Source organism: Myotis brandtii, unplaced genomic scaffold (genome assembly GCF_000412655.1).
Source record: "Myotis brandtii unplaced genomic scaffold, ASM41265v1 scaffold165, whole genome shotgun sequence".
Classification (NCBI taxonomy): domain Eukaryota; kingdom Metazoa; phylum Chordata; class Mammalia; order Chiroptera; family Vespertilionidae; genus Myotis; species Myotis brandtii.
The window spans coordinates 15,108,673-15,121,382 of record NW_005356042.1 but is presented as its reverse complement, the minus strand read 5'-3'; the positions used below and the strand labels follow the sequence as shown (position 1 = coordinate 15,121,382).

Below are 12,710 nucleotides of genomic sequence, written 5' to 3'. Positions count from 1 at the left end.
TTTGGGCTGGCGTCTCCGAGGTCCCGGTCCCCCGATCGGCCCACAGACCCCGTGCCGCCTTCGGGAGGACCTCTCGGTATCAGGAGACCGAGGCCGCGGGCACGCCGGAACCAGGGCCCAGGACGTGCGTAGGTCGCGGGGGAGGAAGGTTGGGGGCCTGGGGACCGGCCGCTGGCAGGCAGGCGCGACAGTCATCCTGGTGTTTCTCCCCCAGAACACAGATGCGTGGAATCCGCGAAGATCCGAGCGAAATATCCCGACCGGGTTCCGGTGAGTGGACTCCCCGCCCCTTCACCTCACTGTCACCTCTGTCTTCTAGGACTCGTGATGGGGCCCGAACCATTCAAGAGTTGTCAACTTGAGGTTCCGCCCCGGTTACAGTAGCCGACTGGACAGACGGGGTTGGGGATAATCCGGGACCTGAACTTGAGGGGCTGGGGCTGGAGCTGGCGCTGTTTAGGGTGCTTCAGTGCTGAATCTTCCGATCTAGGCCAGTGAGCTGCCTGCAGTCTCTGGGCTCCCTGGCCAATTATATAAGGAACGATATTCTAGGACAGGGCAACAGGTCACTGCCACTTTGGGGAACGGTGGTGGAGGGAGCCTGTCACTTTGGCCTTGGAAGTGGTACTTTAGTCTCAGGACGACAGTCTCATCTTTAACTTTGAGCCCCCATGTTTACCTGACTAATAGCTCCCTTTTCTCACCCCCGCCCTGTCATCCTTTCCTGACAAAAAAAAAATTCTGAGAAGCCGCTGAAAACCCCTTCTCCCTTGGTTTTCCCTTCATCTATAATAAATATGATGCTATATTTCTTCCATCGTAGGGGAGATGGTTTCTGCAATCCCTATTGATTTTTAAAGGACAGCAGGCCTGTTATTGTAGTTCACTGCTTGTGAACCCTTCCTTAGGAGATGGGGCAGGAGGGACACATTTGAAACCCAGTTCAGAGAAAAGCAACAGGCCGCATGAAGAGCGTGGTTCCTGGCTGGCTGGGATTGCCAATCGTTCCCATTAGTCCATCCTTTCTCATTTCCTGTGTTCCTGGGATCTTGATTCCCCTGCAGTGTGAAGGCAGATCCATACTTGGGTGCTGGAATAATAGGTTGTAGATGAAACTCCCACCAGATATTCTTGGGTCTGCCCAGACAAAACGTTGAAAAGCTTTGTATTAAAAGCTGTACTTCTCTTATGCATGCAGAGATCAGAGATGAGAAATGTAATAATCGACCACAGAAGCACTTACTGTTCCCTTCTAACATATTTATATCGGTTTTTAACCTCCACTATGTGTGGTTTATTAAGCCAGGGGCATATTTCTTTATGTGATGCAGTTCCCCACCCACCTCCTTGCCCACACACTATTATTCATGAGCTCGCTGACAATGCAAGGCCAGAGCCTAACACGAGAAATCCAGGCCTGACCTCTCTTTGCTTTCCCAGGTGATCGTGGAAAAAGTCTCAGGCTCTCAGATTGTTGACATTGACAAACGGAAGTATCTGGTTCCATCTGACATTACCGTGGCTCAGTTCATGTGGATCATCAGGAAAAGGATCCAGCTTCCTTCTGAAAAGGCAATCTTCCTGTTTGTGGATAAGACAGTCCCACAGTCCAGGTAAGAGATGTTTACTGGTATTGGCCATCTGCTTGGCTCCTTACAGAACTCAAAAATTTTGGAGGTCTGAAAACTCTTAGATGTCCTAACTAGAAATCTGGATTTTTGTACTTCCTGATATCAGTAGCTCAAGGAAAATATGGGCTGCAATACATGAGAGTGTACTTTGGGTTAAGAAAATAGAACAAGACCTGGACTTTTTTTTTTAATTATTAATATATTTTATTGATTTTTTACAGAGAGAGAGGGAGAGGGAAAGAGAGTTAGAAACATTGATGAGAGAGAAACATCAATCAGCTGCCTCCTGCACACTCCCTACTGGGGATGTGCCCGCAACCAAGGTACATGCCCCTGACCGGAATTGAACCCGGACCCCCTCAGTCCGCAGGCCGACGCTCCATCCACTGAGCCAAACCGGCCAGGGCTGGACTTTTTTTTTAATGAAGAAATTTAGTCTCAACCCCCAAGAATCCTCTAAAACAGCTGAGGACTCTTAGGCTTAAGTCACCAGCAGAACTGAAGCCTGAAATAATTTTCTCCAAATGATTCATGAAATAAGTCCTGTCATTCTCCACCAGAAGCTTGGCCTTGCTGAGGCTCAGCTTAGTTAATCACCCTGCTTGCTTGCTCTCCAAGTTCAGTCAACTCTGCAACTGTGAGAGTCTCTCGCTGCACCTGATCTTCAATTCTCTAAAATGGCTGCCGTCCAGCAAAGGGCTCTGAGGTCTCTCTACAGATAAGCCTCCCTCAGTGCCACCTGTTCTCACTGTCAGAGTCTGACTGTGGATACGGGAAAATGGACTGGCTCAGTCTAATTCCCTGGTCAGTCCTTTCTTGTTACTGATTGAATACTTCTAGGCCCTGTGCCAGACGCTGGCCCCTGTCTCCTGAGTGTGAGTTCCTGGCTGCATCTCATCTTTGTGACCCCAACTAAGTTTAATTTGTTGCGCTCCCCCTCTCCCCCTCCTAAAGTAGTACTTGTAAAAGCTAAGGCTTTCAGAAGCCCTGGGAACTAGCCCAGTGTGGCCAAAAAAATATATTCCTTTTGAAAATCCTTGAAAGCTCTAGAAGAGGCCTAGGCCATATTCTAATCCTCTTCCCACAAAAGGTAAAAAGCTCTATTTTTTTGTCTTAAAAACCAAAAAGCAGAAATGCTATGTTTTGGTCTGATTTGCTCTTTCCTAATCTCCATCACCTCCCCTTCCTGGTGTTAGGCAGAGAAGCAGGATAGGGGAGAAATGGAAGGTTCTTCCCTAAGGTTTGTTGACATAAGAAATGCCCAAACATGTAGAGAATTTTTATAAGTTTATTTGAGCCGAAACAGATGGCACAGTTGTTGGGAAACAAGATCACAAATCCTTGGGAGAGTGACAGTTTTTCAGTTTCTTTTATGCATTTGAAATTAAGGAAGTAACATAATGAAGATTACATGCAGGTAGGAGAAAGCAAGGTGCGGATTGGATTACAGGATAGTTAAGATTATGTGCTTTCTTGAGAATGGGGTTACACTTATTTCAAAGGTATATTAACCTAGATGCACAAGAACAATGGGACAGGGTTTGCTTAAGGCAAAGATGAATCTTTAACTAAAAAAGTTATATGCTTGGGGTGTGACTAGCCATCATGACCTGCTCGTTAACAATTTGTGATCAGACCTGGCCTGTGTGCCTCAGTTGGTTGAGTGTTGTCTCATACATCTAGAGGTCTCTGGTTCAATTCCTGGTCAGGGCACATCCCTCGGTTGTGGGTTCAATGCCCAGTAGGGGGCGTGCAGGATACAGTCAATGGATGTTTCTCTCTCATTGATGTTTCTCCCTCTCCCTTCCTCTCTCTAAAAGAAATAAAACCACATTTTAAAAAAAATGTGTGATCAGCCCTGACCGGTTTGGCTCAGTGGATAGAGCCTCGGGCCGTGAACTGAAGGGTCCTGGGTTCCATTCCTGGTCAGGGTGCATGCCTGGGTTGCGGACTCGAACCCCAGTAGGGGGCGTGCAGGAGGCAGCTGATCGATGTTTCTCTTTCATCAATGTTTCTAACTATCCCTCTCCCTCTCTGTAAAAAATCAATAAAAATATATATATTTTAAAAAGTGTGATCAGATCATCTGTGAGGTTACTTTCCATAGAATCTCTTTTTCATCCACAGGCCTATGTCCTGCCTTCTGGGTGCTGTTGGTCTGCTATAGCTGTTGCTCAGGGAGCTGTGGTTTTGCCAGGGGTGTCAAGCCAGAGTTGGACTCTTCTAGCCTTCCTTCTTAGGCCTCTGGGCAATGTGGAGCTGGGCACACTGTTCACCAGGGGAGGGAGCCCCACCCATGTGTGGTCACTCGGCTTCCCTTAAGGTGGTAGGGAAGGTAAATCTTCATTCGTATTACCTGCAACTTCTGCAAGCCTTTGAGACTCTGTTTCTTCCTTCCTGGAGGTGGCTTCTTAGTGGGAGGAAGTAGGTCACTATTACCTATGGCATTGAGTTTATTTCCTTGAATTTTGATCCTCTGATATTTAAAAGGAAATGAAGCAGGCTTCTGAGGCCATTAAGATTACTCCACGTTAATCTCACAATTAAAATGGCTGCAAATTTTTAGCAATTACTCCCCTCCCCCCATTGTCCCTGAGATATAAATAGAATTAGAAATGAAAAGTGATTCTTAGGCAAGCAGAGGCTGCTTCAGAGCCATTTTCTCTCCAATTCTCATTTGCCTTTCCAACCTGGTAAGAATCTACCCTAAAGCAGATTTACACCAGTGATCCAAGTCAGGATTTGAGTCACTAATGAGGGCCCCTTTGCCCATGCCCCCAGTGCCTTTGCCCCAGTTAATGACTTCTTGCTCCACACTTAAAGCAGCAGTGATTTGTTTGTTTGTTTGGGGGGGGGGTTATTCTTAAAAACACATTTGTTTACAAACAAGTGACATCATGGGGCTTTATGCAAATGCTAATCACCTAATAGCACAAACAAAATTGCCTCAGGGTTGCCTTCCTAAAGCTCCGTGTGTGAGTCAACTTCTCTCTCTCCTTACCCAAGGCAGGTTAGCAACCATTTTCTCAGCTCTTTCCACACTCCTTAGGGAAGCCCAGAGCCTCTCTTAACCTGTAGCCAGTGTTTGCTGCTTCATATGCTGGGGAAATGAGTCAAGAAAGGATGAATCCAACCCTACAGAGCCCTCCCCCATCCAGCAAGGTCTGCACTAGGATCACTTATGCTGAGGCTGAGCGATAGTGACTTCCATTATACCTGCCTTGGAGCAGGACTTTGGCAGTGTTCTGAACACAGGCGATCACCATATAGAATGTTGTGATTATTGTTTACAGTGGTTAGTATTAAACTAGAGGCCCACACTGGTGGGGTCCCGTGGCCTGGCCAGTGATGGGGCCAATGAGGGGGGGGCGGCGGCTGGCCTGGGGGAGGGACCACAGGAAGTTGGCTGTGGGAGCACACTGACCACCAGGGGGCAACTCCTGCATTGAGCATCTGCCCCCTGGTGGTCAGTGTGCGTCATAGCAACCACTCGACTGGTCATTTGGTCGCTTAGGCTTTTACATATATAGATGTTGATTCTGGAAATAGACACAGGCAAGTCCCTAAGAGTTTTATTTCCTAAATTCTTTCTGACTTCTGTTTTTTAAAAAGGGGGATCACAACTGCCTTCTCACATTTAATATTGGAAAGTTGAGTTCTTTACCTAGGTGCCTGCATCCAGGATCAGGCTAAAAACCAAAAGAGAACTATGGGTTGGTGCAGATAGGACCTGAGAAAGCATGTCAGTGTACAGATTCTCAGTTGTGGTATTGGAGGGGAACCCTGACCCGGCAGTGGTGCCTACCTTTTGGCCTTTTGTTTAGAACACAGATAAGAGTTTTGTTCATCTATGTTTTAAATAGAAACAGGAGTATATTATTAAATAAAATATCTCTAAGATGTGATAATTTGGAAATGTTACATTGGTAATCCTGTACTGTTTAAGATTAATCGTGTTGAGTTGGTTCTCGATCTTAAAAGAGGTACTAAGGCCTTAGCTGGTTTGGCTCAGTGGATAGAGTGTCAGTCTGCAGACTGAAGGGTCCCGGGTTCAATTCTGGTCAAGGACACATACCTGGGTTGCGAGCTCAATCCCCAGTGGGGGGTGTGCAGGAGGCAGTTGATCAATGATTCTCTCTCATCATAGATGTTTCTGTCTCGCTTCCTCTCCCTTCATCTCTGAAATAAAAAAAATATTTTTTTAAAAAAGAGGTACTAAGTAAAAGGAAGTTGTGTTGTTGTATAGTCCATTCAAACTTTATTTAGAAATGTGCTTAAATCAAGCACTTTTGATCATTTCTGGGTAAATAACTCTTCAATAATGGGGTTTATTTCAGCCACTGAACAAGGTTTATATGAGAGAAAAATCTGATAAAAGGAATAAGCAGAAATTAATTTTTATGTTTCAGAATTTTTATGTTTGGGGAACTCTCAGGGTCATATTAACTTTCACTTTGAGGCCAATGTCTTTCCAGGATCCACAGCAGTAGCCATTGTCCTCCCACCTCACCCCATCTATCTATACCCCTGCTGGAAAAGAGATAAATCCAGGTCCAATGGAAGCATGTGTGCTTCAAAGCAGATGGGTGGCCAGGTGTGCCTATCAATTAGCTAATTCATGAGTCAGGCTAGATCCCACAGTATACATGACCTGACCTTGGTTGGGGGACAAGGGGGGTTCTGCAGGGAAAGGGCAGCCACACAATTCTAGGTCAACCTCCTGATTTATAAGCTGTTGAATAGTTTAAAGCTAAACTATTTATATAAATAGTTTATTTAAATAGTTTAAAGCAGCATGACCATTCCTGGATATGGATCCTTCTAAAAGGCTATTGGTTAGTTTGTTGGGATCCGTGACCCTGAATGGAACATTGGGAGACAAGGTTTTAGGGGATAATTTAGGTTCATTCCATTCAGTACTTCAGGGTCCCACCACACCTTAGATTGGCTCCATGTCTTGGGTCTGCCAATTGGTTTTTCCAGTCTTTCCGCATCAGACTCCGAGCTTGGAAGGTGGTAGTACCCCTTGTCCTCGGCAGCATCCTTCTCGGAGGAATGCAGGTAATACTTGATAGACTGTAAGCCACCTTTGGGTGTCTTCTGCAACCAGTAGCTTGGGCAGGAAGCCTTGGATTTTTAGTGCTGTTTGTGAATTGTCAGGCCATCCAGCAAGCCTGTGCAGTTTAGCCAGACATGCACATCAGAGTTGCCTCTGTGCTTCAGGATCCCCAGGCGCTCCCGCAGTGGGCTGCTCAATGCAGTGTCGTGGCCTTTGCGAGTTCTTAGAGGGAAGTTCATCTTGGAGGCTCATGGAACTGGTCTTAACTGACACAGCGGCCTTCTGCAATAGGCTGCCTGCTGACTAGGGTCACGTTTTGCATCCTGCACTTCCATTTGACTATTCTTTTAATGGGACATAAAAACATTTTTTAAAAAACTATATTTGCGGCCCAGTTCTTTTTGGCTCCAGGCCAAGTTACTCTGACTGTGTGTGGCCTGGTACTACACATCTGTTTACAAATCATACTGTACAGATATGGCAGTCTTCTTTCATGGTACCCAGGGAAGCCTCGAAATAAGGCATTCAGTCACAGGCTGCTGAATGGAGTGTTTAGCTCCTAGCATTGAGCGTTGTCAGTTTTCAAGTTCCTACCCAATGGGTACCCTGAGTATAAGGATACAGTGATACATTGCTACTGCCAACTAAATAAAGTTTCCACACAAGGCTACGTGACAGAATAGGAGAACAGTGAGAGGGCTCTTAAAGTCATTACGCTTAGCCATCTCCTTGTCAAATTACAGGATCTGCAGGAGAGACCGCTAAGACCTGGCTACTCAGTGTGTGATGCAGAGGCTGGCCGCAGTAGCCTTACCTGGAAACTCTATGTTAGAAATATAGAGTCACAGGCCTCACCCTGACCTGGTGATTTTGTATGCATGTTTGTGTGACAAGCGCTGTGCTAAGGAAGATCTCTGTAGAAGGTACAGGGATGCTGACATTGGGGCCTTAGATCTAGCTGTGTATCCACTTGGAGGCAGCAAAGCTTGGTGGTAAGAATGTCTCCTGGCTTTATGACCTGGGGTAAATTATTTAACCTCTCCGCCTCACTTTTATCTATGAACTATGGATTAGGATTAGTACCTGCCTCATAAGGTTGTTGTGAGGATAGAGTTAATGCATGTAACATACTTAGAACAGTGCTTGGCACGGGTTTGCTTTTATAGTTAGGATTTTTATGATTAGCCTCTGTAACTGCTAGGGCACTGCTTAAGCAAATTAAAAAACCACATTTCACTTAAAAGACAATGGAATCTAAAGACAGAAAGCCCCATGATTATCCCCATCTCAGAGTCTCAGAGCCTGCCTTAGACGATAGTGGTTCCAGTATGTCAGACAGCATACAGAGAGTAAGAGCAGAACTTAGTCTGTCAGATGGAAGCAAACAACATAGGCACCAAGGGGTGGCTGCCTTTGAATTCCACACAATGTCTGTTACCTCTGTGTCTAAACACTGTGGCAATAGTAGTGGGGAGATGGTAGGGACAGGTCTCATCAAGGTCACCCTGGACACTTGGACCAAATGGGGCAAAGGGAATTGTGGCAATAGCTGTAGCTGTTTTCCCCTCAGCCTTATTCCGAGAAATCTCAGAGAAATCTCTTTGAGGGCATTCCCAACCACCAGGGTAAAAGTCTTGAGAGACTCAGCTACTTGTTCAACACCTTTGCTAGTTGCTGGCTCCTTGCTTCACTTCCTGCCGTGTCACTTTGCTTCCTGATCACATGGCTCTTCAAGATAAGCATCTCAAAAAGAGAAGAAAAAAAGGACAAACAGCTATCTCCCTTTGGCACAGGGACTGGTTCTCAACCTTGGATGCACATGGAATCATCGTTGGCATTTTAAAACATGCTGATGTACCGATGCCTGGGTCCTACACCTCCAGAGGTTCAGATATAATTGACCTGGGGTGGGCCTTATGTGTGGAGATGTTTTTAAAGCTCCCCATTGTTTCTGATGTGCAGCCAAGGTTGAGACCCACCACTCCAGATGTTCTCGTGAGCAGGGGTTCCTCCCTCTATCCACTGTTCCCCAAGTCCTCACATGTTCCAGGGCAGTATTGTCAATAGGAATGGCATGAGAACTACATTTGTAATTTTAAATTTTCTAATAGTCACATTAAGAAGGAAAAAGAAACATGTGACATTAATTTTAATAATATATTTTATTTTTCCAGTATATACATAATATCATCATTTCAACATGTAATCAAAATTGAGATACTTTACATCCTTTTTTTTTTCTTCATACCAAGTCTTTGAAATCTTGTGTATATTTTATACTTACAGCACATCCCAATTCAAAGGGATCTTTGGATTGATTTTAGAGAGAGGGACAGGGGGGTGGGAAAGACAAAGAAAGGCATCAATTTGTTGTTCCATTTATTTATGCATTCATTTGTAGATTCTTGTATGTGCCCTGATTGGGAATTGAACCTGCAATCTTGGCATATTGGGACAGCGCTCTAACCAACTGAGCTACCCGGTCAGGGCAGCATATTCCAATTCAGATGAGCCACATTTCAAATGCTGAATGTAGTTAGTGACTACTGTATTGGACAGTAAAAGTATATGACATTTCTATCATAGCGGAAATTTCTAGCAGACCATGCTGTTCCAGGGAGTCCTTATTTTACAGATTCCAGGTTAAGAGATCCTCAAAAGGAGCACTGTTTCATTGCACAAGATGCTGATGACAGACCATTTTGTATTCATACTCATCCACCCCCACTTTGCTACTTAATAATTCTCATCTACCCACACAGCCAAATGGGCTGAGCTTGAAAACAGGTAGGAAGAATAAAAAAGGAAGAAATCTCCCCTTAATAAATGGAGCCCATGTTCCTGTTTACATGGAAGTCCCACACAGCTCACCAGGAGCACAGCAGCAGAGTGGGCAGTCATTGCTTCACCAGCTTGAGGCCCTGGACCTCTCATCATCCACCCCAGTGGACCTTGTTTTACTGAATCCTGCATTTAGCATCTATTGTGACCTGTCCGGGCTGGTGACCTCTGTTGTCTCCAGCTGGTTCTGGTTGACCTCACCACTCATGGTTGCACTGATGTTTAGCATATTTCTTTGACTCCTGCTCCTAATAGTACAGTCATTTGGCCAGAGCTCATCCAGGGTTCCGGGTGTTACAAGTCTTACTCTGGAGGTGGTAGTGCAGTCCAATTCATGGCTTAGGGAAAGCCAGCTTTCCCACCCACATATTTAGTTTGAGCAGTATCTATTTCTGGAGGGTCCGTAGGAAGGCCAGGCAGGGCTTCTTTGGATCCCAGATACAATCTGAGAGATGTTTGCATTGCATGTGAGGAAAATAACTTCTCTTTGATGATGCTGACACAGGTCTGTTGAGCACAGGGTTTTTGGTGGAGGAGCTTCCACAAGAATGAACCCACTTGTAATTACAAATTAGAAATCTTCAATAAACCAGCCTGAAGCAGAAGTAAGCTCCATGTACTCTTCCTTTCCTTGGTCCTCCATCCATACAGGGATGGGCTTCATAGGCTCTTAATTTCGCTTCGTTTTTTTCCCCTTGCCCTTGGCATTCAGAAAGCATTCTAAATGTATACATATTAACCAGTACTAACCAGCCAGCCCCACTCTATAAGGAGCTTGATAGAGCTGGCCTCTGAAGGATTTACTTTGTGTAAAGGTGAGTGCAAATAGCTTTGCCTTGGAGCAGGAGAATGGAGAATTGATTCTAGTCTTGTGATTCCCAAAGGCCTAATTTACCTTAATCTTTTGTGGCTCCATTTACCTTCTTTACAACAGGAATGTAGCATTAATGAGATCTGAATTTCTTTTTAACCACCTACCACCAAAGTTGTGGGAGAGAGTAGCTAGTTTAAGTATTAAGTTCCTTATCCATAAGTAATCTTTCTCCCAACACTTAAACTTAGTAATCAAACCCAATTTTTAATGTTGTATTTCTTTTTAAAAACTTTATTTCAAGGTCACTATGTTTACAGAAATACAGTTATATTGGTTAAGAGAATGAAGTTTAGCCCTAGCTGCGTTGGTTCAGTGGATAGAGCATCGGCCTGCGGACTGAAGGGTCCTGGGTTCAATTCCGGCCAAGGGCACATGCCTGAGTTAAGGGCTCGATCCCCAGTAGGGGGCATGCAGGAGGCAGCTGATCAATGATTCTCTCTCATCATTGATATTTCTATCTCTTTCTTCCTCTCCCTTCCTCTCTGAAATAAATAAATATATTAAAGCCCTGGAGGGTTTGGCTCAGTGTCGGCCTGCGGACTGAAGGGTCCTGGGTTTGATTCCGGTCAAGGGCACACACACACACACAAAAAGGAATATATTAAAAAAGAGAGAGAGAGAGAATGCAGTTTAACTTATTTTACGTGATTTGGACCACAAATTTGGTACATGGTTTAAGCATTAAAAAAAAAAAAGGGATTTAGGCCCTTGTCCTCTCCCTTCCTCTCTGAAATAAATAAATATATTAAAGCCCTGGAGGGTTTGGCTCAGTGTCGGCCTGCGGACTGAAGGGGCCTGGGGTTGATTCCGGTCAAGGGCACACACACACACACAAAAAGGAATATATTAAAAAAGAGAGAGAGAGAGAATGCAGTTTAACTTATTTTACGTGATTTGGACCACAAATTTGGTACATGGTTTAAGCATTAAAAAAAAAAAAGGGATTTAGGCCCTTGTTGGTTTGGCTTAGTGGATAGAGCGTTGGCCTGTGGACTGAAGGGTCCCATGTTCGATTCCCGTCAAGGGCACATGCCCAGGTTGTGGGCTCGATCCCCAGTAGGAGGCTACCGATCAATGATTCTCTGTCATCATTGATGTTTCTATCTCTCTCTCTCCCTCTCCTTTCCTCTCTGAAATCAATAAAAATATATTTTAAAAAAAGGATTTGCAATCTGGTTTATTTTTCTAATATTACAAATGTATATGAAAGATTCTCCATTAAATACTGCTAAAGCAGGCAGCAAGAACTTTGAGAAATTAACCTTTGGTTTGTCTCTAGAAAATAACATGGATTGTACTGTAAAAATTTATATAAAGTTGGTGCAGCAAAACTGTGTGTAATGTTTCAATGCCAGTTTACAAAGTTCAGTAATTAATGGATGCTGAAAAGGGGGGAGAGCCTATGTATACATTTTCAATGTTGTTTTTTTTGTTTTTTTCTTTCAAGCCTAACTATGGGACAACTTTACGAGAAGGAAAAAGATGAAGATGGATTCTTGTATGTGGCCTACAGTGGAGAGAACACGTTTGGCTTCTGAGGGCCCGTGCTGGGCGAGGTGCACTGTACCTGCTTGTGTATCTTGTAAATAGCCGGCCATTTTCAGTTACTATACCAGAACCTCTTCACATAGAACTATTAGTGCATTTGTAACTGGATTGATTTCTTAATATATTGGAAGGTTTTTGTTTCCTTAAACTAGTAAGTCATCATACAGAGTTTTATTTTGAGTTTTTCTTTTTGTGCACTGTCCTCATGGCTATACTCTCCAGAGAACTTGTTCCTCTAGGAATCATATTTAATGAAGATATTTCCATATTGAAGTGAGGTAGGTGGGGTATTAAAGTGACAGGGAGGGAGGTGATGCATTTTATTCTGGACTATGTTTGAAGTGTTAGATGGCTAAATATTAAAAGCATTCAAATTAAATCCTTAGCAATCAGAACACTTGCTTTACTAGATTTTGCCAGCTGCCAATCATGTTGGACTGAGCTAATCTGTTCCTCTTTCTGAAACTATTAAGGTAAATAATTAACAATAAAACTTCCTGTTATAAAGGCATTGCAGTGTGACCATGTACTTTATTCACCATCTTTTACATGAGTCAGACAAGTAGCTCTTACACCTGCCAGGCCAGGAGGAGGGTTTGTGTGGCCATGGCAGCACAGCTTGGAACAGGAAGCAGTGGCCTGTCATAAGAAGGGACTTAAAAAAAAAAAATTAAAAAAATATATATATATTTCATTGATTTCAGAGAGGAAGGGAGAGGAGAGAGGGACAGAAATATCAATGATGAAAGAGGTATTG

The 12,710-nt window shown here is 44.1% G+C and overlaps 1 protein-coding gene across 1 annotated transcript in view; it reads left to right on the top strand.

Moving 5' to 3' along the window:
• The window catches only part of GABARAPL2 (GABA(A) receptor-associated protein like 2), a 14,983-nt gene extending 2,519 nt beyond the window's left edge, over positions 1–12,464 (top strand). The window contains exons 2-5 of the mRNA XM_014536799.1: positions 21–128; positions 215–270; positions 1,441–1,613; positions 11,853–12,464. Coding sequence (XP_014392285.1) covers positions 21–128; positions 215–270; positions 1,441–1,613; positions 11,853–11,943 — 428 coding nt within the window. The 3' untranslated portion in view covers positions 11,944–12,464. The remainder of the gene's footprint in view (positions 1–20; positions 129–214; positions 271–1,440; positions 1,614–11,852) is intronic.
• The last annotated feature ends 246 nt before the right edge of the window (positions 12,465–12,710 follow it).